The sequence below is a fragment of the Anopheles gambiae genome, chromosome 3 (assembly GCF_943734735.2).
Source record: "Anopheles gambiae chromosome 3, idAnoGambNW_F1_1, whole genome shotgun sequence".
NCBI lineage: Eukaryota > Metazoa > Arthropoda > Insecta > Diptera > Culicidae > Anopheles > Anopheles gambiae.
Window position 1 is genome coordinate 56,263,369 of NC_064602.1, and position 26,113 is coordinate 56,289,481.

At 47.2% G+C, this 26,113-nt stretch overlaps 1 protein-coding gene across 1 annotated transcript; it reads right to left on the reverse strand.

The window, feature by feature from the left end:
- Positions 1 to 5,918: 5,918 nt before the first annotated feature.
- On the reverse strand, positions 5,919 to 9,059 carry LOC133393441 (uncharacterized protein K02A2.6-like). Its single transcript, XM_061658521.1, has one exon. It carries the CDS (start codon positions 7,891 to 7,893, stop codon positions 5,926 to 5,928), a length of 1,968 nt encoding a protein of 655 aa, XP_061514505.1. The 5' UTR covers positions 7,894 to 9,059; the 3' UTR covers positions 5,919 to 5,925.
- Positions 9,060 to 26,113: the final 17,054 nt, after the last annotated feature.

Here is a 26,113-nt window from a genome sequence, read left to right on the forward strand (position 1 = left end):
CGCACATCCGTACATCCGAAGTAGATAGTAGTAGAGTCGGAATCGCTCGGAATTGACCAGAATCGCCCGGAATCTCGCGGAATCGCCCGGAATCGCCCGGAATCGCCCGGAATCGTCCGGAATCGCCCGGAATTGTCCGGAATCGTCGTAATTAACCGGAATCGTCTGGAATCGTCGGAATAGTCGGAATTCCGGAATTCAGTGCATAACCTAATACAAATAGATACAAACAGTAAAACAAGAAGCTAGCGCGCATGTAGAACGATGTTGAGGAACTCAGTGCGCGACATTCCTGGCTTAAATGTACGACAGATAGCATTGACACATGCGAGGCGGCCGGAACGTGAACTTGAATCGTCTGGAATCGTAGGAACAGTCGGAATCGACCGTTATCGGCTCTACTATTCACTACTATCGATTGACTACGATTCCGCACGATTCCGGACGATTCCGACGATTCCGGACGATTCCAGACGATTCCAGATGATTCCGGTGGAACTAGAGATTCCTTCCTCTCTGGAATCGGAATCGGAATCATACTTGCCGAAACCGGAGCGGAACCGTGGGTGCGATCCGCAGAACCCACCTCTAGATAGTAATTGACACGCATCACCCTATATGGGGTAAATTTTGGCGCGAAAAGGAGTAGTATAAATAAGGGCTAGGAATAGGAATTCGTTCATTAAGGAAACTGTGTTTCAAGAGGAAACGCTGCCCGGAAAAATACAGAAGTGAAAAAAGTATTACTAAATCGGTGTCATTTTTTGAAGTTGGAAGGAAAGAAACCTTTTTCCACCACACTGTCGTCAACCCACACCCAGAAGAGTTTGCTTGATTTGAAGTCGAGTTTTTACTCAGCCAGATAAGCGAATTTTGGCCTTTGTTTGGTAAATTATTTACAGAAAACTCCAGTCAAGGTAGGTTCAATACCCGACCCGAACTCGCAGCACCCACGGGTCGGAGTCGCTTATGCTTTCTCGCACCTACTGATCTTTCGGGTCGAACTCGCTGCACTCCCGGGTCAAACTGAATCTACCGTGGCCCGACCCGACCCGAACTCGTTGCACCAACGGGTAGGAGTCGCTTATGCTTTCTCGCACCTTCCGGAGTCGTTGCACCCACTGTACCTACTTGTACCTTTCGGGTCGACCCGAACGACTCCGGGTCGGTTACGGATGGCTCCGACCCGTTAGGTTGGGGTCGACTTGCCCATCACTAGTCGGAGCCGTCGGAAGCATGGGAATGGTTGAAGGAGACCGGAGGCTTTGGTTGACGATTATTGGCTCTTACCAACTCTAGACGGCTCCGAAATGCTGCGAATGGCGTGGAACGACCAAATAACCAAATCGGCCTTAACCCACTGTAAAGCCACTTCAAACCCACAAGGATTAGTGGTGGTTGATTTAGTCGTTAACCCACCAAATTTTAGAACAATCGGAGCCGTCAGTTCCGATCATATGTATTGACCTTGCACGCGCTTGGCCCATTGTTCTGTATTTACTGTTGTGAGTTCACTAATTTATTAGAAAAATACTTCGGGTTTACAAAATTCGTTTTATACGCGATAACAATGGCAATCGGAGAGAGAGAGAGTCAAAAAAAGCGCGGACGCAAGCGGCGTGGTCTGCTTGGATGACAGCAGTTGACGTCTGTCACTTATCCTGCGTTCACATACATAACATTTCCTCCCTGCTTTAATAAAAATGCTTCTAGGGAGAAAATTTCTTGGGAGGCTGCCGGAGTCTGGTCGAACGACGCAAAGTTGTTGACACGTTTCCTGGTGGTTGTGGGCTGGAAGGTGGTGTTGAGAAGGTCTCATCCTCCAAATCGTCATCAGCTGTTACGACCTGCTCTGGTTCTGCTGGGGCTGACGGTGCTGCGTGGCCATATAAACGAAGCCTTCTAGTAGCGGTACTTGAAGATACAGCTAGTGGTGTCGATGTGGTAGTCGTTGCAATCGGTGGTGAGATTGCAGCTGAAGAACTTTCTTCTTCATCGTTGGTCTTCATTTCAAACCGTCGAATTTGATCAATGTGCCGCTTCAAATGTTGACCGTTGTACAACACATCGTAATGTAGGTCTCCCAATCGGGCTAAGATGGTAGCCGGAATTCACTTGTCCATGCGCGTGTTGCCTGATAGTACGTAGACGGACTGTCCAGGTGGCAAAGTTCGAAACGTAGGCCGTAACTGGGCTTTTTGTCTTTCGGAGACACTGGAGTGAACAGCTTGTGGTCTCACGAGGTCGAGTCGAGTACGAATGTTTCGTCCAAGAAACAGTTTGGCTGGAGAGTCTTTCGTCTCGGCGTGTGGAGTTTTACGGAAATGCTGTAGGAATGTGTTTAAGTTGCGTGTGAGATTAGCACTTGTTGTTCCCATAGCTTTGAGACCATTTTTCACCGTTTGGACATAACGTTCGGCTTGTCCATTGGTTGCTGGGTGGTAAGGTGCGGTGAGTTTGTGATATTTGACTCCACTCTTTTGCAGGAACTCTTTAAACTCCTTTGCGGTGAACTGAGTACCGTTATCGGATACTACGGTGATCGGTACTCCATACGTTGCAAAGAGTTCGTCTAGAACTTTTATTGTTGCTGCTAAAGTTATAGTGTTTGTGGGCTTGACTTCGACCCATTTACTAAAAGCGTCGACAACAATTAACAGCATAGTGTTGCATACGGGACCAGCGAAGTCAATATGGATGCGCTCCCAGGCAGCACTCGGATACTCCCAGTGATGGCTGTCGAACCTGGGAGGTGTTGGTCCATAACGAGCACACGCGTGACACTCCTTAGCTGTTTTCTCTATATCGGCGTCGATGCCGGGCCAGTAGACATACGATCGGGCTAAGGCTTTCATCCTAACTATGCCGAAGTGTGCCACATGCAAATCGTTAAGAATGGCTTGACGTAGTGTGCTTGGTATGACTACTCGGTGCTCAAAGAGTAAACAGTTGGCTGCGATTGTGTACTTCGATTCGGGTGCTTTGTATCCATATTGTCCGAGGTTTTGACCTTCCTCAAGGCGTTGAAGGATTTTTCCTAGGTGAGGATCTTTGCGTGTTTCTCGAGCAATGTGCTCTGCTCTTACTGGCAGTTGTTCGATTTGGACATGCGCAAATTGTTCAAAATCGTCGCCTGAGCTTCTTCCCTCGTCTTTGAATTGGTTGACATTAGAATTGTTCGGGATTCTCGAACAGTAGTCAGCGTTCGTGTTGAGATTCGTAGGCTTGAATACAACATCGAAGTTGAAGTGTGCCAAGTAGTCAGCATAATTCGCCATTCTGCTAATACACAACGTTGCAAGGGATTTCTCGGGGTGTAGAATTTGTGTTAGAGTTTTATGGTCCGTCACTAAAGTAAATTTACGTGCATACAAATAGTGAACGACCAAATAGCGACCACGTGTTAATAAGCCGCCGACGACAGTCGAGCCTGTTAAACGTCAGAACTTATCGAGGAGCCAATATCGATTCCGATCACTACTTGGTTGGCTTAGTGATACGTTGTAGAATCGCCCGCCCCCGCGCCAATGGGGGCGGAGAAAACACGCAGCCTCGGCTCAACACGGACTCTCTAAGGGACATTACTGTCCAACAGGAATTCAAAGCCGCTTTAGACGAGTCTCTACTACCAGAAAACAGATATGAAACTACGAGCGAGAGGTGGAACGCTCTAAAAACAAAAATAATAAACTGTGCAAGAGATATTCTCCCACCACGTCGTGGCAACACCAAATCTGGCTGGTTCGACGATGAATGCAGACAAGTGACCGAACGTAAGAATACTGCATACCGAGCAATGCAGCAACGGCATAGAACGCGGGCATGCGCAGAGGAATATTCACGGTTTAGACGCGAAGAGAAACGAGTTCACCGCTCCAAGAAGCATGCATTGGAAGAGCAAAACATGCGGGAACTCGAGCAAACCAGAGAGGCGTACGGACCAACACGAAAGTTTTACCAAGCGATAGCAGGTCACCGAAACAACGTTGTACCTAAGGTAACCTGCTGTCGCAACAAGGATGGAGATCTGGTTAGTAACCAGCCAGAGGTCCTCTCGCGGTGGACTCACTACTTTGATGAATTACTCAACGACCAGTTAAACGAACAGCTAGAAGCGCCACTAGCAGATAGTGTCATGCTACTGCCACCTAGCATAGAAGAAACACGAAAGGCTATCCGTCGGCTGAAAAATAACAAGGCACCCGGAACCGACGGAATTGCAGCTGAACTGGTCAAGAATGGAGGTGCACGACTAGAAAACGAAACGAAACGGGAGACAGGTTGGACTGCAACAACTACAGGGGTATTACGGTGTTGAATACTGCCTATAAAATACTCTCCCTGATCCTTCAGGATCGCCTTGTCCCGCACGTCGAAGAGATAGTAGAAAACTATCAAAGAGGATTCCGAAACGGAAAACCAACCACTGATCAGATCTTCACCATGCGGCAGATCTTGGAGAAGATGGCTGAATACAGAAACGACACATACCATCTCTTCATAGACTTCAAAGCCGCATACGATAGCATAGCCAGGGTAAAACTGTACGACGCTATGAGCTCATTTGGAATCCCGGCCAAACTGATAAGGCTAGTTAGAATGACTATGACCAACGTCACATGCCAGGTGAGGGTGGATGGAAAACTCTCAGGACCTTTTGCTACCACCAAGGGTCTGCGCCAGGGGGACGGGCTTGCCTGTCTCCTATTCAACTTGGCGCTAGAGAGGGCCATCCGTGACTCGAGGGTGGAGACTACGGGAACCATCTTCTATAAGTCAACCCAGATCCTGGCATACGCTGATGATATAGACATCATTGGTCTGCGGCTCTCCTATGTAGCAGAAGCCTACCAAGGGATTGAGCAGGCGGCAGAGAACCTCGGATTGCAGATAAACGAGGCAAAGACCAAACTGATGGTGGCAACATCAGCGGACCTACCAATAAATAATCCAAATCTACGTAGGCGTGATGTACAGATAGGTGAACGCACTTTTGAAGTCGTCCCAGAATTCACCTATCTTGGGTCAAAGGTCAGCAACGACAACAGTATGGAAGTTGAGTTGCGCGCAAGGATGCTGGCTGCCAACCGGTCATTCTACAGCCTGAAAAAGCAGTTCACCTCAAAGAACCTGTCGCGACGGACGAAGCTGGGACTATATAGTACCTATATAGTACCAGTACTCACATACGCCTCTGAGACATGGACACTGTCCAAATCTGACGAAGCCCTCTTAGCCGCGTTCGAGAGGAAGATGCTCAGAAGGATACTTGGCCCCGTATGTGTGGAAGGACAATGGAGGAGCCGCTATAATGACGAGCTATACGAGATGTACGGCGACCTCACTGTCGTACAGCGTATTAAGCTCGCCAGGCTCCGGTGGGCTGGCCATGTTGTACGCATGGAAACGGACGACCCAGCCCGTAAAGTCTTTTTAGGCCGTCCACAAGGACAGAGGAGGCGTGGTAGGCCCAAATTGAGGTGGCAAGATGGCGTGGAGGCGTCCGCCATTAAGGCCGGGATAACGGACTGGCAGACGAAGGCGCGAGACCGTGAGCGGTTTCGGACACTCCTGAGGCAGGCCAAGACCGCAAAGCGGTTGTAGCGCCGGATAAGTAAGTAAGTACAAATAGTGAAAGAACTTTTTCACTGCCCACACGATTGCTAACGCCTCTTTGTCTATCTGCGGATACTTTTGCTCTGTTTTGGACATCGTGCAGCTAGCATAAGCTATGGGGCGTTCCGTTCCGTCAGACAATCGGTGTGATAGTACGGCTCCCAAACCGGTTTTGCTGGCATCCGTGGCTAAGATGACGGGAAGTGTTGGATCGTATTGTACCAAGACTTGCGGAGAGATTAGCGCTTCCTTAATATCTTGGTAGGCTTCATTCGCGTCGTCATTCCATTCGAATGTCAGCGCTGTGAGCTAATCACGTAAGCTACGATCTCGTGTTGAAAGGTTCGGAATGAACGAACTGTAATAGGTAGCTTTGCCTAAAAATAGCTGCAGCTCTTCCGGGGTGTTTGGACGTGGAGCATCACGGATTGCGGCAATGTGTTTGTCGGATTTGTGCAACCCATGGCGATCGATCTTGTGACCAAGACACTCTAACGAAGGAACAGCAAATACACATTTCGCTCGGTTAAGCCGGAGTCCGTTATCTTTCAGTTTCTGCAGTGTAGCTTTGAGGGTTTCGAGCAGGTTGTCGAAATTGGCTGCGGCTACGATTATGTCGTCGTAAAAATTGACCACGTTGTTTAGGTCTTGCAGAACGCTTTCCATACGCCTTTGCCATATTGCTGGGATATTGGCGGCTCCATACACTGCTCTGGTCGGTCGGATGAGACCATGTGTAACAGTGTTTAGCGTAAGGACGTGCTTGAAATCATCGTCTATAGGAAGGTGCGTGTATGCATCGGTTAAATCGAGATGACAAAAGAAGGCATCTCCCTTGAGTTTGTTAAAAATGTCCTCGACCTTCGGGATGGGGTGTTCATCGACTATCATACGAGGATTAACAGTCGGTTTGTAATTACCCGTAATTCTGATGTTCCCGTTCATTTTAACAACGATGTGTGTGGGTGAAGCCCATTCGGAGTAGTCAACTCGTTCGTAAAAACCTGCTGCAATCTTTTTGTTGATTTCTGCTGCGTAACGCTCTCGCAGAGAAAGTGGCACCTCTCTAGCCTTAGAAAAAATAGGTGTGGCGCCAGGCTTTAGATGTACTTTTGCCGGAGGACCAATTAGCTTTCCAGGGGTATCGCTAAAAACTTCTCGAAAATTTTCCAAAAGATCATTGAGTTTCGATTTTTGAATGGCTGATGGTTCTGTGTCCGTGACTGATTGGACAGAAACATTAGGAGCAAACATGGAATTTATATCGATCTGATCTGAAAACTGTGCGATCCATTCTCTACCGAATAACGGCTCGGATGTTCTCGAAACAACATAAACGTTTAGTTTTCTATTTGCAGACCCCATGGCTACGTTGACTGGCAAACGTCCTAAACAGGTGATGCTGTGACCTGAATAGCTAGAAAAATGTCGTTCGGATGGAAGTAAATGGAATTGTTTTTTAATTGTTTTCAACTTTGCTTCCGAAATAATACCGCATGGGGCTCCTGTGTCAAGCTCCATGTGTAAAGGATGTCCATCGATCGTAACTTCTACCATTTTCTTCCCGGATGGCGAAGTTGTTTGTAGGGCATTTAACGTTTGTACGTAATCGATGGAGGCTTCTGGGCGGGTGTCTACGGGATTAATAGAATCTTCATCGTGGTTAGTTTTCCGAGATCTACACATTTTAGAAATGTGTCCCTTTTTGTTGCACGTGTTGCAACGAGCATCACGAAAACGACATTGATTTCGAAGGTGGTTTCCACCACAACCATTGCACATACCTGGATTAGTTGTACCTTGTTTTGGTTTACCTTGGGACGATTCTCGCCGCGTTGACTTGCTGGGCTTCGACGTAGCACGAGATGCAGGTGTCTTCTTTGTCTTCGGCTGCTCGTAACCCAACTTATTCGTTGATACGACGAACGGCATCCCTGCGTTAACCTCCTGCGCGGTGTTGTGTGTTGCTTCTAGCGTGCTGGCGATCTCACATGTATCTTTAAAGGTTACTGGATTCTTTGCGATAATCTCGTCGCAAATACCACGTTCCATTAGTCCGTGTAGCAATTGTTCGATGAGCATGCGGTCCAAGAATTCTCCGTAATCACAATGAGCAGCTCCCTGCTTCAGGCGTAGTGTGAATTGTGCGATGCTTTCCCCTTGCTGCTGCATAATTTGCCGGAACTTGATGCTTTCGACAAACTTATTGCGCTGTTTGTCGAAATGCGTTTCGAGCGTTTTCCGGAGATCTTTGTACAGAATCTCTTGCGGTGGCATTGGTGCAATCAGGAACTATAGCGCGTTGTTTAACTCGGCTCCCATGTGGACTCTCGCGTAATCGGCGTACTTTTCGGTAGGGATACCGTTCAGCTGCAGGGCCCATTCCATTCGGTCGAAATAGTCGCAGACGGTCCCTTGCGTGCGATAAGCTGGTGCGATAAGCTGGATGAGAAAATGACGGTGCCCGTGACGTCGAGGGTGTTGCATCTTGGCGTGCTTCCCCTGCCGCTGATCCGATGGCTGTTTTTAGGGTGTCCGCGATCATGTGGGATAGCGCAGCCATAGACGATGGATCTAGTGTCGTCATATTAAAGTAAGTTTTTCTCACAGTGAATCTCTCACAAGGGTAATGTACGTTACAGACTGTGGACCGTAAATCCGGAACTTCTGACACCAAATGTTCTGTATTTACTGTTGTGAGTTCACTGATTTATTAGAAAAATACTTCGGGTTTACAAAATTCGTTTTATACGCGATAACAATGGCAATCGGAGAGAGAGAGAGTCAAAAAAAGCGCGGACGCAAGCGGCGTGGTCTGCTTGGATGACAGCAGTTGACGTCTGTCACTTATCCTGCGTTCACATACATAACACCCGTCTTTTCCAAACATGTTGACGAGGCAAAGATGGATCAAGGGCGGGCTAGGGTCAATATGCTTAACAGGATTTTAACACATCGATTACTTAAACTCATTCACTTACATCACAGCATAACTTCTTCAATATTATAAATCTATAAACTGTGCACCGACCAGCGAAATGGATGAGTCCATTTGCAAGTAGACAAACACACACAAATATGTTCTACAACAAACGAACTTAAATCCACACGTATAATCGCTTTCTTTGCATAATTCAACACATATTCGGGTCATGTTTAGACAAAATTTACTTTAACAACATTTAAGTGGCTGCTTCTGAGGCCGTATGGTTTAACCCACCAAACTGACAGTACTGTGGCTTTGTTTGATGCAACTGGATTTTTAGTAGAGGAAATTGGTGGCGTTTTTGGTAATTTGGTTATTTGGGCGGTTGCAAACGGTGTCAAACGGCATCGGCTGCCGACTAGCGGATACGGACAGGACCAGTTCGATATAGCGCAAATCACTAAAGAACGGGAGAGGACTCGTAAAACTATACGAACAATTAAGGTAGGACAGGGCATACAACTTTCAGATGACATCCACAAGGACAGAGGAGGCGTGGTAGGCCCAAATTGAGGTGGCAAGATGGCGTGGAGGCGTCCGCCATTAAGGCCGGGATAACGGACTGGCAGACGAAGGCGCGAGACCGTGAGCGGTTTCGGACACTCCTGAGGCAGGCCAAGACCGCAAAGCGGTTGTAGCGCCGGATAAGTAAGTAAGTACAAATAGTGAAAGAACTTTTTCACTGCCCACACGATTGCTAACGCCTCTTTGTCTATCTGCGGATACTTTTGCTCTGTTTTGGACATCGTGCAGCTAGCATAAGCTATGGGGCGTTCCGTTCCGTCAGACAATCGGTGTGATAGTACGGCTCCCAAACCGGTTTTGCTGGCATCCGTGGCTAAGATGACGGGAAGTGTTGGATCGTATTGTACCAAGACTTGCGGAGAGATTAGCGCTTCCTTAATATCTTGGTAGGCTTCATTCGCGTCGTCATTCCATTCGAATGTCAGCGCTGTGAGCTAATCACGTAAGCTACGATCTCGTGTTGAAAGGTTCGGAATGAACGAACTGTAATAGGTAGCTTTGCCTAAAAATAGCTGCAGCTCTTCCGGGGTGTTTGGACGTGGAGCATCACGGATTGCGGCAATGTGTTTGTCGGATTTGTGCAACCCATGGCGATCGATCTTGTGACCAAGACACTCTAACGAAGGAACAGCAAATACACATTTCGCTCGGTTAAGCCGGAGTCCGTTATCTTTCAGTTTCTGCAGTGTAGCTTTGAGGGTTTCGAGCAGGTTGTCGAAATTGGCTGCGGCTACGATTATGTCGTCGTAAAAATTGACCACGTTGTTTAGGTCTTGCAGAACGCTTTCCATACGCCTTTGCCATATTGCTGGGATATTGGCGGCTCCATACACTGCTCTGGTCGGTCGGATGAGACCATGTGTAACAGTGTTTAGCGTAAGGACGTGCTTGAAATCATCGTCTATAGGAAGGTGCGTGTATGCATCGGTTAAATCGAGATGACAAAAGAAGGCATCTCCCTTGAGTTTGTTAAAAATGTCCTCGACCTTCGGGATGGGGTGTTCATCGACTATCATACGAGGATTAACAGTCGGTTTGTAATTACCCGTAATTCTGATGTTCCCGTTCATTTTAACAACGATGTGTGTGGGTGAAGCCCATTCGGAGTAGTCAACTCGTTCGTAAAAACCTGCTGCAATCTTTTTGTTGATTTCTGCTGCGTAACGCTCTCGCAGAGAAAGTGGCACCTCTCTAGCCTTAGAAAAAATAGGTGTGGCGCCAGGCTTTAGATGTACTTTTGCCGGAGGACCAATTAGCTTTCCAGGGGTATCGCTAAAAACTTCTCGAAAATTTTCCAAAAGATCATTGAGTTTCGATTTTTGAATGGCTGATGGTTCTGTGTCCGTGACTGATTGGACAGAAACATTAGGAGCAAACATGGAATTTATATCGATCTGATCTGAAAACTGTGCGATCCATTCTCTACCGAATAACGGCTCGGATGTTCTCGAAACAACATAAACGTTTAGTTTTCTATTTGCAGACCCCATGGCTACGTTGACTGGCAAACGTCCTAAACAGGTGATGCTGTGACCTGAATAGCTAGAAAAATGTCGTTCGGATGGAAGTAAATGGAATTGTTTTTTAATTGTTTTCAACTTTGCTTCCGAAATAATACCGCATGGGGCTCCTGTGTCAAGCTCCATGTGTAAAGGATGTCCATCGATCGTAACTTCTACCATTTTCTTCCCGGATGGCGAAGTTGTTTGTAGGGCATTTAACGTTTGTACGTAATCGATGGAGGCTTCTGGGCGGGTGTCTACGGGATTAATAGAATCTTCATCGTGGTTAGTTTTCCGAGATCTACACATTTTAGAAATGTGTCCCTTTTTGTTGCACGTGTTGCAACGAGCATCACGAAAACGACATTGATTTCGAAGGTGGTTTCCACCACAACCATTGCACATACCTGGATTAGTTGTACCTTGTTTTGGTTTACCTTGGGACGATTCTCGCCGCGTTGACTTGCTGGGCTTCGACGTAGCACGAGATGCAGGTGTCTTCTTTGTCTTCGGCTGCTCGTAACCCAACTTATTCGTTGATACGACGAACGGCATCCCTGCGTTAACCTCCTGCGCGGTGTTGTGTGTTGCTTCTAGCGTGCTGGCGATCTCACATGTATCTTTAAAGGTTACTGGATTCTTTGCGATAATCTCGTCGCAAATACCACGTTCCATTAGTCCGTGTAGCAATTGTTCGATGAGCATGCGGTCCAAGAATTCTCCGTAATCACAATGAGCAGCTCCCTGCTTCAGGCGTAGTGTGAATTGTGCGATGCTTTCCCCTTGCTGCTGCATAATTTGCCGGAACTTGATGCTTTCGACAAACTTATTGCGCTGTTTGTCGAAATGCGTTTCGAGCGTTTTCCGGAGATCTTTGTACAGAATCTCTTGCGGTGGCATTGGTGCAATCAGGAACTATAGCGCGTTGTTTAACTCGGCTCCCATGTGGACTCTCGCGTAATCGGCGTACTTTTCGGTAGGGATACCGTTCAGCTGCAGGGCCCATTCCATTCGGTCGAAATAGTCGCAGACGGTCCCTTGCGTGCGATAAGCTGGTGCGATAAGCTGGATGAGAAAATGACGGTGCCCGTGACGTCGAGGGTGTTGCATCTTGGCGTGCTTCCCCTGCCGCTGATCCGATGGCTGTTTTTAGGGTGTCCGCGATCATGTGGGATAGCGCAGCCATAGACGATGGATCTAGTGTCGTCATATTAAAGTAAGTTTTTCTCACAGTGAATCTCTCACAAGGGTAATGTACGTTACAGACTGTGGACCGTAAATCCGGAACTTCTGACACCAAATGTTCTGTATTTACTGTTGTGAGTTCACTGATTTATTAGAAAAATACTTCGGGTTTACAAAATTCGTTTTATACGCGATAACAATGGCAATCGGAGAGAGAGAGAGTCAAAAAAAGCGCGGACGCAAGCGGCGTGGTCTGCTTGGATGACAGCAGTTGACGTCTGTCACTTATCCTGCGTTCACATACATAACACCCGTCTTTTCCAAACATGTTGACGAGGCAAAGATGGATCAAGGGCGGGCTAGGGTCAATATGCTTAACAGGATTTTAACACATCGATTACTTAAACTCATTCACTTACATCACAGCATAACTTCTTCAATATTATAAATCTATAAACTGTGCACCGACCAGCGAAATGGATGAGTCCATTTGCAAGTAGACAAACACACACAAATATGTTCTACAACAAACGAACTTAAATCCACACGTATAATCGCTTTCTTTGCATAATTCAACACATATTCGGGTCATGTTTAGACAAAATTTACTTTAACAACATTTAAGTGGCTGCTTCTGAGGCCGTATGGTTTAACCCACCAAACTGACAGTACTGTGGCTTTGTTTGATGCAACTGGATTTTTAGTAGAGGAAATTGGTGGCGTTTTTGGTAATTTGGTTATTTGGGCGGTTGCAAACGGTGTCAAACGGCATCGGCTGCCGACTAGCGGATACGGACAGGACCAGTTCGATATAGCGCAAATCACTAAAGAACGGGAGAGGACTCGTAAAACTATACGAACAATTAAGGTAGGACAGGGCATACAACTTTCAGATGACATAGTGTATAGATGAAGAGAACTTCTACAATTAGACTGAATAGTCCCGCCATGCAATTGACAGCGATTTGCGAGGGCGCGCGAGGGCTCGCACGCCATACAAGTTCACCGCCCCAGAGCCCTCACATTAAAGAGCTTGCGAGCCTTGGTAGTTTTTTCACTCCTAGTTTTAGCAGTTATAATTATAGCACCCCAAGAGCAGGTATAACAGTCCAAATTGTAGCATACTAAACACCTGAATTTTGTCATTTTATTGTAAAAAATCCACAAAAATTTTAATAGTGATCTTTTCGACAAATACTACCGCAAAAAAAAAATTATCCATGAATAAAAATCAAAGATTATTTAAAATACCATAAGATTTCGAGCAGATGATATCATTCGCAACCCTCGCAATGTTTGACGGGGTATGACATATTAGAATAGATCGTTCACCCTTAGCAAGGACAGACAATCCGGAGTTTCTGAAAGTACTAGTCTAAGATCATTCAGTTGTTTACGCAAGCCTCGAACATTTTGGTAATACATTGGTAGGTATGTTGTTGTTGTATTCATCTGACGGACCGGCTTCCGCAGAATCATCAGTCCGTTTAGTGTTAACTCGTCGCGGTCTTTGTTTAGGAGCGGCTAAACATTCAGGAGAAGATCTGATAGGTGTAGTGGTGACAAGCAATCGCTCGTTGAGATCCTGCTGTGGTTCAGTTGTAAACAAACCTGCATCTGTAGTTGTTGTGACAACAGCGTTTGTTATGGTTCTGGAGAACACCACAAAGGTAGAGAGGAAACTGTTGTAGAGTTCCACTGCTCGACAGGAGAAAACTCCATCGCGATTGAACCGCGATGGCGGGAGGTGGTGAGAGGATAAAAGGGCCGGAGGACGGACTCCCGGCCTCTTTTCGCGTCAGTTACTCGGAGAATAAAAACTAATTTTGTGATTTTTCGCCACTAAGAAATATCTACGAAACTTTCTTTTGAGTATCTTTTTCGCAACATTTCACAAAATGAGTGCACTGTACGGACATTTTTCACTCAGTGATTCGTTTAAACGCACCAGCGTATATAAATCTTTACATTAGTGTTACGCCAAATCCGCACTTTAGACACTATTAAAATCTAGTCGTTATTAAGTTAAGTGAACACTGTGCGGTTTAAATAAGTGTCATGACACGAACTCGCGATTGTCGAAATTTTATACGTTACACGCGCGGTACAATCTTGTGTAAGTCTCACCGTTGAGAGCAGCACGAACTCGCGAGTGACCTTTTTTTTGGCAAACTGTGGAAACCCGTCGTTGCGGAAAATGGACGCAGGAGCAAATCAGGACGCAAGCTGTGAGGTGATTGAGTCACAGCAGCAGCATACGGAGGAAACGCCCCGGAACTCCCCAGAAAGGCGCGAAAGTGCCGGGGAAAATACTGTCTGGAAGGACGAATCAGCCTCGCAGCCCGTGGTATTACCCCGCGACCTGGAAGTAAGGAGAAAGCGGCTAGAGATCCGCAAGAAAAAATTCGAACTCGAGAAAACTCGACAGGAGCTAGAGCTCGAATTGTTGGAACTGGAGTTGGAGGAGGAGATATCCGATCGCAACAGCCGAGTAAGTGATTACGTGGAGAAGACGGAGGTCTGGCTGCATGACACGAAACGCGTCGGGAAGACCGCGACGGTTCAACGTGATGGCGGTGAGCGCCTAGGTCATTCACCTTCGACCCCAGCAGGAAGCAAATCAGCAACAGCGGGTGCGATGCGGGTAGCTGCCGCACCTTCACGAGAGGAATGCGCGATAGCGAGCGCAAGCCGGGGTCAGCAACCCTCGACCCCAACGACGAACAGCACCCCTCCGGACTACGACCGGACCTTGGCGATAGACCAAGCCGCCGCCATGGAACGCGAAAACGCGCAATGGAGGCGTGCGGTGGAAGTCAGCATCACGGAACACCGGGCCAAACAACTCAGCCAGGCTAACAAGTCAGGGGCAATGGCCGCAGCGGCGGCGCCCTACACTAGTTCGACGATGACACCGACAAGAACGCCGACCCCAAAATCGCAAGGTGCATCCGTGGGACAACCATTGACATCCAGTCAAAAGGCGGCGCGTGAAAACACTCCCAAAGAGCTGCCGGTATTTTCAGGGACGGTGGAACAGTGGCTCTTGTTCATCACCGCCTTTGAGCGATCCACGGCCGCGTGCGGGTTTACGGATGATGAAAATCTGATTCGACTCCAACAGGCGCTACGTGGACCTGCATTAGAGTCCGTGGATCACGTGTTTCTACTCCCGGATGGTCTAAAGGAAGTCTTAGACATTTTGCGGACAGAGTATGGTCGTCCCGACCTGATAGTGGACAACCTCGTTGATAAGGTGAGAAGGTTACCACCAGTCAGAGCCGAAAGGCTCGATACCTTGGCGAACTTTGGCAAGGCAGTACGCAAGTTGTGCGCCACAATAAAGGCGTCCGGTTTAGAGGATTATAATTGCAACGTTGCATTGCTAAAGGAGTTAGTTGCAAAATTACCAGCCGAGAGACGCCTGGAATGGGCACGCTATAAGGTGAAGTTAGCGAGGAAGACCATAGAAGAATTCGGCAAGTGGTTTACCGAAATTGCGGTGGCCGCGAGTACCGAGGTTAACCCGTTCGAAAAACATACGCAACACACCGAAACGACGCGATCACAACCGGCGCGCCGACCACACACTAACCACCATCACCTAAACGTTCACCGTACCACTACATGCGCGCTTTGCCACGATTCATGTCGCACACTCGTAGATTGTGCAAGGTTTCAGGAGCTAACGATCCAGGAACGTCGAGCTTACATTAACGAGCATCGTCGGTGCCATATATGTCTTGGAACACACCGAGGCCCGTGTTTCGTCCGATCTCCTTGCGGCATGGACGGATGCCAGGCAAAACACCACCAACTGCTTCACATAGAATGTGACACTACACAACGCAGCGGCTGCACACAACACGCACTGAACACTCACGTAAGCACTAAACCGAACTCACTCTTTCGTTACATACCTATCACGATATACGGCGGGAAGAAGGATGTCAACACTTACGCCTTCTTGGACGAAGGCTCTTCGGCGACGTTTATTGATCGAAGGTTGATCGATGAACTTGGTGTTGAGGGCATTCCACATCCATTGTGCCTGAAATGGACTGGTGACACTACAGGCGAGGAGGCCAATTCGTTAATGGTGTCGCTGCGGATATCAGGCGTCTACAGGGGAGCTCCAACATACGATCTTCAAAAGGTGCACACGGTGAACGAGTTATCACTTCCAGCACAAACGCTACCGCTCGAGGAACTGGCCAAGAAATATTCACACTTAAGGGGCCATCCGATAGCTTCTTATGCTGGAGTGAAGCCACGAATCCTGATCGGTATGGACAATATCCACCTGGGAAAACCGTCACGATGCGCGGAAGGGAGCTTCGACGAACCAATCGCTGCAAAGACGAGACTTGGATGGACTGTGTTTGGTCCATGTGCTACACCGACAACCGTAAGTAGAACCACGTACAATAACTTCCACTTATGTATCTGTAATGAGAATGGGGGGGAAAGCATTAACACAGCGTTGAAGGAATATTTTTCGTTGGATTCTATGGGAATCAATACTCCTCGTAAACTGCTTTCCAAGGAAGAGGAGAGAGCAATTACTATGCTCAGTTCCGATACACGGTTACTACACGGTCGATACGAAACAGGATTGTTGTGGAAGTACGACAACGTACGCCTCCCCTGTAATCGAGAAATGGCTCTCCGTCGTCATGCGTGCCTGAAAAGAAGGATGAGCAAGGATCCAGTGTTAGAGACTGCCATAAATGCCAAAATGCGAGAGTATATCGAGAAGGGATACATTCGGCTGATGCCGGAACGAGAACTAGCAGAGAGAAGGGAAAGGGACTGGTATTTGCCAATTTTCCCCGTCTACAATCCGAACAAGCCCGGTAACCTTAGGATGGTGTTCGACGCTGCGGCGCAGGTACACGGAGCAAGCTTGAACACATTTTTGCTAACTGGACCAGATCAGCTAACTAGTTTGGTACAAGTACTGTACAGATTTCGCGAGTTTCGCACTGCCGTGACGGGCGACATCCGTGAGATGTTTTTCCAGGTGCGCATGAAGCCTGTCGATCAACGAAGCCAGCTGATCTTTTGGGACGATGGTAATAAATCGGACGGAGGTCCTAGCGTTTACGCCGTGTCAGTTATGACTTTTGGGGAAGCTTGCTCACCATCCAGCGCTCAATTCGTTAAAAACCTCAACGCGGAGAGGTTTGCCCAGCGATTCCCACGCGCAGTAGAGTGCATCAAACACGAGCACTATGTGGATGATATGTTGGCGAGCGTAGAAACAGTTGAAAAGGCTGTCACACTGGCAGAAAACGTACGCTTTATACACGCGCAGGGCGGATTCGAAATCCGAAATTGGCTATCCAACTCTAAGGAAGTTGTACAAAAGATGTGTTGGGGAACTAATGACGAATTATCCATCGACATGAGTCGCGACAAAGGAACCGAAAAGGTTTTGGGTATGTGGTGGAATACCTCGGACGATATGTTTACGTTCCGAATAACTCCACGCATAGATAAGAAGCTGCTAACATTAGAAAGACTACCATCAAAGCGTGAAGTTTTGAGCACGCTGATGATGATCTACGACCCTTTTGGGCTCATTGGCCACTTTCTGATGTTCCTTAAGATTCTACTACAGGACTTATGGAGATCCGGTACGACTTGGGATAGCCCTGTCGATGGCGAATCCGGGAAAAAATGGAAGAAGTGGGTCGGACTACTACCCGAACTAGAGAAAATCGTCATCAGACGGTGTTACAGAGGTATTACATCAGTCAATACAACAAACGTGCAGTTGCATGTTTTCAGTGACGCGAGTCAATATGGAATGGCTGTAGTGGTGTACTTACGGTACGAGGAAAACGGCGTCGTAGAATGTGCGATTGTAGGTTCCAAGACAAGGGTTGCTCCACTGAAGCTACTATCTATACCACGGTTAGAACTCCAAGCGGCAGTGATAGGAGCCCGGTTCGCAGATCACATAATGAAAGCGCATCGCCTGAAAATAACAAAAAGGATTTTTTGGACGAATTCGCGCAACGTTGTGAGCTGGATCCGCTCCGACCATAGACGATATAGTGCCTTCGTCGCATTTCGAGTGAGCGAATTAGTGGAAACAACGAACGTGGATGAATGGCGCTGGCTCTCCACCAAGGTTAACGTTGCCGACGACGGAACCAAATGGCAAGGGAATCCTGACTTGTGTTCATCCAGCAGGTGGTTCCGCGGTCCTGAATTCCTCTGGGAGTCGGAAGATAAGTAGCCGGTTAATCCTGTCGACCCAGGTGAAACCTTGGAAGAATTTCGCCACAGTTTAATGCATCAAGTTGCAGATACCACCGTAGTTGACTTCACGCGATTCTCGCGGTGGAAAAGATTGTTGAGGACGGTGGGTTACGTTCATCGTTTCATCGGGAACATGCGAAGGCATGTTCAACAGTTAGCGAAGATCAATGGACGCTCGGAAAAGCGCTGGGGAGCGCTGTTCACCTGTCTCACGACTCGTGCGATACATATCGAACTGGCCCATTCGCTAACTACTGCTTCTTGTATCCTAGCAATCCGTCGATTCATCGCTAGAAGAGGTTCACCGCGAGAAATTGTTAGTGACAGGGGCACTACCTTCATTGGTGCCGCACGAGAGCTCAACGATGCCCTGAAGGAAGTAGATAGGGTTGCACTGCAGTCGAGATTCAGCTCACCCGAGCTGAAGTGGAGCTTCAATCCGCCGGCCGCACCGCACTTTGGTGGATGTTGGGAGCGCCTGGTGCAATCAGTGAAAAAGATTTTATGTTATTTTAATTTACCACGTTTACCAACAGATGAAATACTACTAATCACGATGACGGAGATTGAGATGATGGTAAACTCCCGGCCGCTGACCTACATACCGCTCGATGATGACTTGGACTTTCCCATAACCCCGAACCACCTACTGCTAAGCAGCTCGGACGGAAGAAAAACTACGGCGTTCTTCGATGACTCCCCGGCATCGATTAAATCGTCTTGGAGCGACACACAAAGGAATGCGGTCCTTTTCTGGAAGAGGTGGATCGCGGATTATCTTCCTACACTTACCCGCAGATCGAAATGGTTTCATCCGGCACCGCGCATCAAGGTAGATGATGTCGTAGTGATTGTGGACGGAAATTTGCCGAGGAACAGTTGGCCGATGGGGAGAGTTTTAAGCGTAATTTGTGCAAGGGATGGGCAAGTCAGAAGAGCGACAGTGCAGACGGTAAACGGAATTTTAGAACGTCCGGCGACAAAAATTGCGGTTCTAGATGTAGGCGAAAAGGTTAAGTCGAGTGACGAGTCTAAAGAACAACAAGGGAGACCGCATGGGATTAATGACAGCAGTGGGGAACAGAGCGAGCAGAAACAAACGTCATGGGAGTGTAGCACCCAGGGGCGCTAAACTGATGGGGAGAATGTTGTGACAACAGCGTTTGTTATGGTTCTGGAGAACACCACAAAGGTAGAGAGGAAACTGTTGTAGAGTTCCACTGCTCGACAGGAGAAAACTCCATCGCGATTGAACCGCGATGGCGGGAGGTGGTGACAGGATAAAAGGGCCGGAGGACGGACTCCCGGCCTCTTTTTGCGTCAGTTACTCGGAGAATAAAAACTAATTTTGTGATTTTTCGCCACTAAGAAATATCTACAAAACTTTCTTTTGAGTATCCTTTTCGCAACAGTAGTGGTCATAGCAGGAGAGGAAATCGGACCAGGCTGCGAGTGCATATCTGTAGTGGTGTTTGATATCAGAGCGCTTATTCCGGACCGTGAGAGTGGATTGTGATAGCTGTCTGCAGCGAGAGTGGCAGGGTGATCGTGTGTGCGTTGATGTATCGAGTTAGTATCGATGACGGCGCGTGTATTGGGATTGTTATTGTTGTTGTTCCGGTAGTCATGAAACTCTCGGTATGTTAGAGAGGAGGGCCATGTCTCAGGTGATAGAGCCTTACTGCGTAAAGTGGCCGGTATGCCCACTTTGAATGAGATGAATGAGAGTGTACTTGTGTTAGCGCCGAATTTCGTCAGGCGGTGAACAAACACATCCCGCTTGTCAAGCGCTAAACGTACCTGCACCATATGAGAAATTTGCTCAGTGGTAACTGATGGGGCGAAACGTGTAAAGAATAGCCACATACGCGTATCAGTGTGTGGAATGATATCCAGTGTATCTGAAGGAAGCGGTGATCCCGATCCTCTTAGTAGTGGTGTTTGCAGGTTGTTAAGTGGTTAAGTTTTGTTGATGTAGGATGTCGGTTTGATTGCACTTACACTAAGTGAGGCCGCCAAAGATGGGAACTGTGTTTGTGTTGGTGTAATGGTATCGGGAATATTGTTAATTACTGACTTAAACAATTCGGGGTATGATGTTGCTGGATTGCGATGAATGGGTTGTTGAGCGGGTAAATCGGTTGAGGTGTATGATGAAAGCAAACAGGAACGCATCTCATCCTTCAGCACTTCGAGGAGATCGCATTTAATAACGGCAGTGATTTGGTTTGGCAGCTCACTATGGAGGCTCGCTTTAAGGTCGACAATGCTGGTCGATAAGTCGACAGTGGTGTGGGTGTAAGGGGTAGACGACCTAAGCACAGCCGAACGCGGATCTCTATGAAACTTTACACAAGCCTTACATGCCCAAAAAAGTTGTGCACAGGACTCTATAATAGCGGACAGTTCCTCAGAGAGTCCACTGCATGTGAAATGAAACTCGGCATTGCACCAACCCTGGCATTTCACAATTCGATCAGCAGGTACGATGTCGTTGGCACAAGCGGCGCATATACCGGCCATTGTAAAATGGTACAGCAATAGTTGAAATGGGGTATTGATTGTAGAGCAGGAAAAATGATTGTAGGTGATTGCAGATGAGCAATTTCCGACGGTTAATGAAAACCAGGTCTTGAGGCAGTCAGCACAAGCAAGCAAGTTGCGTTATGGATAAGTTTTCACTGAATAATTTTATAAAATATCGGAGCGCAAAGAATCATCGACCAGTCACTATGACGTTTACAGTTGGATCGTAGCTGGTTAAGTAATAGCTTGAATGAGTGAGTTGTTACAAACATGTTTTGTTTGAATAATACTGTTATGTATGGTCCAACCTGCTGTTTGGAATTATTGCGCTAACTGGCCAACCGCGTTTTGACGTCTGTCAATTTTGGGCGCGCCTTCGGGTTAAGCTTCGCTTTGAACTTTTTGAGTTTACGCCTCGTGTGACGTCCGTAATACGGCCGACGTCTACCATAGCGAAAACAGTCTACTAAGATGCAGTAGCAAAATCTCGTGTAACGGTAGCACCATGATGTCATGATCAGTGTTGCGAACGGTGATAGTCGTCGATATAAAATTTTACAAAATGATACTTTTTGAAGCATCGCATTCTAGATCCACGCATTCATTCGACAATCACGGAAAAAAATATCATTTGACACGATGATATTTTTTCTGCTACAATCATTTGACTTTTTGATTTTGCCGTACCTCAAGTGAACGAGATCTTCATCGAAAATGGGTCCTTTTTTCGTGTTTTCGCGTGAATTTCTATACTCCTGTAAGAGAATACCATTTTCCTGGTTCACTGAGTGAAAATATAAAGTGGTCTAATGGTTTGGTATCGGTAAATGCACGATTAAGCAGTTCTGGATTCTCACTGAAAAATGTCAAATGACATTCATTCTACATTTTTTGCAATCATGTCATCGCAAAAGCATTGATTGTTAATGCACGATTGATTGTCGCTTTTGGAAAGTTGTCTCATGGTAACCATGAATATCATGATCAAAAAATGATTTTGACACCCGCTTACTGCGAATATCATAAAAAATGTCGACAATTAACAACATTGGTCATACTAGGATTCAGTGAGGAAAGGTGAGCTAGAAAAATGAATCAAATTGATAGGAGACGATATGAGGAAACATATTAATGCAACTAAGCTAAAACCAAACTAATGAAAATGATTTAGTAGACTCTCAATGAGATATCAGATGCCATTTTTTCAACGGAACTTGACCACGTAGTCCGGAAATGCAATATTTCTACCAGAGAATAATTGGAACAAGTCTTGTAGGAAGAGTGGATCAAAAATACGCCTTTTTAAAGGTTCAAATGAGTTCTTGCGTTGTGCAAGTAGTCACCAATGGTGATAAATGCAATAAGAAACAAGATCAGGACATTTTTTGATTCAATAACCCTGGTTTTTATACGCATCTAACGCCAAAAGCCTGATAGACGAATACTTTTTGTGCCAATCAAATGACTATTTTTAGTTTTTTAAGTAATTTAGTTGCTATTGCACTATTGTAACGCTTATTTTTTAGCAGTACGTGTGTATAGGCGAAAGGCCATGAGAGTGACAAAATGCTGACAAATTTTTCAAAATGTGAGCTTTTGTCACTTTTTTGAGCTTTTGTCAAAATTTTGTAACCTGGAGCAGCCAGGAAATAAAGTTGACAAAAGTTGACAAAAAGTGACAAAATTTAACATTCGTGAAAAAGCGTAAACAAACAGCTATTTGGCGCAGTTGTGACCCATTGCTGTGATAATAATGCTAAAATGCATGATTCTAATTGATTTGTGTACCTATTTCGTGCTTCTTAAACAAAATATCGATGATATTCAGATGTTGGAGCTTTTTGTCGCACTTGTGTATGTTTTTGGTGCTGCCACGAGAAAAGCTCTTTTTTGCAGTTGACAAGCAATTATGACAAAGTTGAAAAATTTTTCAACATTTTGTCACCTCCGTGGCCACGCGCTATATTGATAGTCCCTTTATCAAACCCCATGATTACTTTTACCACCCCATGTCTTACTTACTTACTTATCCGGCGCTACAACCGCTTTGCGGTCTTGGCCTGCCTCAGGAGTGTCCGAAACCGCTCACGGTCTCGCGCCTTCGTCTGCCAGTCCGTTATCCCGGCCTTAATGGCGGACGCCTCCACGCCATCTTGCCACCTCAATTTGGGCCTACCACGCCTCCTCTGTCCTTGTGGACGGCCTAAAAAGACTTTACGGGCTGGGTCGTCCGTTTCCATGCGTACAACATGGCCAGCCCACCGGAGCCTGGCGAGCTTAATACGCTGTACGACAGTGAGGTCGCCGTACATCTCGTATAGCTCGTCATTATAGCGGCTCCTCCATTGTCCTTCCACACATACGGGGCCAAGTATCCTTCTGAGCATCTTCCTCTCGAACGCGGCTAAGAGGGCTTCGTCAGATTTGGACAGTGTCCATGTCTCAGAGGCGTATGTGAGTACTGGTACTATATAGGTACTATATAGTCCCAGCTTCGTCCGTCGCGACAGGTTCTTTGAGGTGAACTGCTTTTTCAGGCTGTAGAATGACCGGTTGGCAGCCAGCATCCTTGCGCGCAACTCAACTTCCATACTGTTGTCGTTGCTGACCTTTGACCCAAGATAGGTGAATTCTGGGACGACTTCAAAAGTGCGTTCACCTATCTGTACATCACGCCTACGTAGATTTGGATTATTTATTGGTAGGTCCGCTGATGTTGCCACCATCAGTTTGGTCTTTGCCTCGTTTATCTGCAATCCGAGGTTCTCTGCCGCCTGCTCAATCCCTTGGTAGGCTTCTGCTACATAGGAGAGCCGCAGACCAATGATGTCTATATCATCAGCGTATGCCAGGATCTGGGTTGACTTATAGAAGATGGTTCCCGTAGTCTCCACCCTCGAGTCACGGATGGCCCTCTCTAGCGCCAAGTTGAATAGGAGACAGGCAAGCCCGTCCCCCTGGCGCAGACCCTTGGTGGTAGCAAAAGGTCCTGAGAGTTTTCCATCCACCCTCACCTGGCATGTGACGTTGGTCATAGTCATTCTAACTAGCCTTATCAGTTTGGCCGGGATTCCAAATGAGCTCATAGCGTCGTACAGTTTTACCCTGGCTATGCTATCGTATGCGGCTTTGAAGTCTATGAAGAGATGGTATGTGTCGTTTTTGTATTCAGCCATCTTCTCCAAGATCTGCCGCATGGTGAAGATCTGATCAGTGGTTGATTTTCCGTTTCGGAATCCTCTTTGATAGTTTCCTACTATCTCTTCGACGTGCGGGACAAGGCGATCCTGAAGGATCAGGGAGAATATTTTATAGGCGGTATTCAACACCGTAATGCCCCTGTAGTTGTTGCAGTCCAACCTATCTCCCTTCTTGTATATGGGGTAGATGATGCCGAGATTCCAATCACAAGGCATCGATTCGCTATCCCACACCTCAGTAACAATTTGATGAATCTCGTTTTCTAGTCGTGCACCTCCATTCTTGACCAGTTCGGCTGCAATTCCGTCGGTTCCGGGTGCCTTGTTATTTTTCAGCCGACGGATAGCCTTTCGTGTTTCATCTATGCTAGGTGGCAGTAGCATGACATTATCTGCTAGTGGCGCTTCTAGCTGTTCGCTAAACTGGTCATTGAGTAATTCATCAAAGTACTGAGCCCACCGCGAGAGGACCTCTGGCTGGTTACTGACCAGATCTCCATCCTTGTTGCGACAGCAGGTTACCTTAGGTACAACGTTGTTTCGGTGACCTGCTATCGCTTGGTAAAACTTTCGTGTCGGTCCGTACGCCTCTCTGGTTTGCTCGAGTTCCCGCATGTTTTGCTCTTCCAAAGCATGCTTCTTGGAGCGGTGAACTCGTTTCTCTTCGCGTCTAAGCCGTGAATATTCCTCTGCGCATGCCCGCGTTCTATGCCGTTGCTGCATTGCTCGGTATGCAGTATTCTTACGTTCGGTCACTTGTCTGCATTCATCGTCGAACCAGCCAGATTTGGTGTTGCCACGACGTGGTGGGAGTATATTTCTTGCACAGTTTATTATTTTTGTTTTTAGAGCGTTCCACCTCTCGCTCGTAGTTTCGTATCTGTCTTCTGGTAGTAGAGACTCTTCTAAAGCGGTTTTGAATTCCTGTTGGACAGCAATGTCCCTTAGAGAGTCCGTGTTGAGCCGAGCCTGCGTGTTTTCTCCGCCCCCATTGGCGCGGGGGCGGGCGATTCTACAACGTATCACTAAGCCAACCAAGTAGTGATCGGAATCGATATTGGCTCCTCGATATGTTCTGACATTTAACAGACTCGACTGTCGTCGGCGGCTTATTAACACGTGGTCGATCTGGTTGAAGGATTCTCCACCCGGGTGCGCCCACGTAATCTTGTGGATTTTTTTGCGCGCAAATTTGGTACTTCCTACAACCAGATTGTTCGCTGCGGCGAACTGGACCAATCTACTACCATTATCATTACTGTGCTCATGCAGACTGTGACAGCCAGTGTATTGGCGGTACATTGGCTCCCTACCGACTTTTGCGTTGAAGTCCCCCAGGATGATTATGAGGTCATGCCTGGGGCAAGCATCTACAATTCTAGCGAGGCGGCCGTAAAAAAGGTCCTTCTCCTCTTCCTCTTTGTCTTCGGTAGGGGCGTGAACGTTTATGAGGCTTATATTAAAGAATTTGCCTCGCATGCGCAGGGTGCATAGCCTATCATTTATAGCCTTGAAATCCATGATTGCGGGTTTCAACCGGGGACCTACGGCGAAACCCGTTCCGAGCACGCGGTGGCGGTCGTGGCAGCTGAAATATATGTCGTAGCAATGCTTACCACGCCTGTTGTGCACACCGTTCCCTAGCCACCGAATCTCTTGTAAAGCTACGAGGTCCATGCTCAGTGTGGCTAGGGCATCATCAAGTTTTTTCAAGGCTCCGGCTTCGCTTAGAGTGCGTACGTTCCATGAGCCCATTTTCAGAGTAGTCCTGGGGCATTGCGTAGGGTCGGTATCGTTGGTTCCGTTTCGATGATTCCTGGTGCTTTCCGTAGTCGTTGGTTCATGGGACTGGGTGACTGGCCCCGCGCCCACGTGACCGTTTTGTTTAGCGTCGGGTTGCCCCCCCGACGTTCAGGCAGCCAGTTTCCCGGGATACCCACCCCCCTCCTGGTTCGCCATGTGCCACCATCCGCCCAAGGGGTTGGGTCAAGCCCGTGTACCCAAGCTTGGATATGTGGTGACACATGTTACCACTCTGCACGACGAGGACGTGTCGGAATAGGAGTTGGATGGGAGAGCCTGTATTATCCCTCAATGGGGCTTCGGATCCCATCCCATTACAGAGCCACCCCATGTCTATTGCGGCCATAATTCGCCTTTTTCTGAAAAATATTCAGCTAGACAAATACTTTTTGGACATACAGTGGTGCAGTGAACTCAATTATTCCTTGATTTGAGTTTAAACAATGTCACAAAGTAAATTTTTGTGTAAATATTCACGAGTTTTATCATACAGCCACAAT

Coding starts and splice junctions, on each gene's coding strand:
- LOC133393441 (XM_061658521.1), bottom strand. CDS start 7,893: ATGCCACCGCAAGAGATTCTGTACAAAGATCTCCGGAAAACGCTCGAA.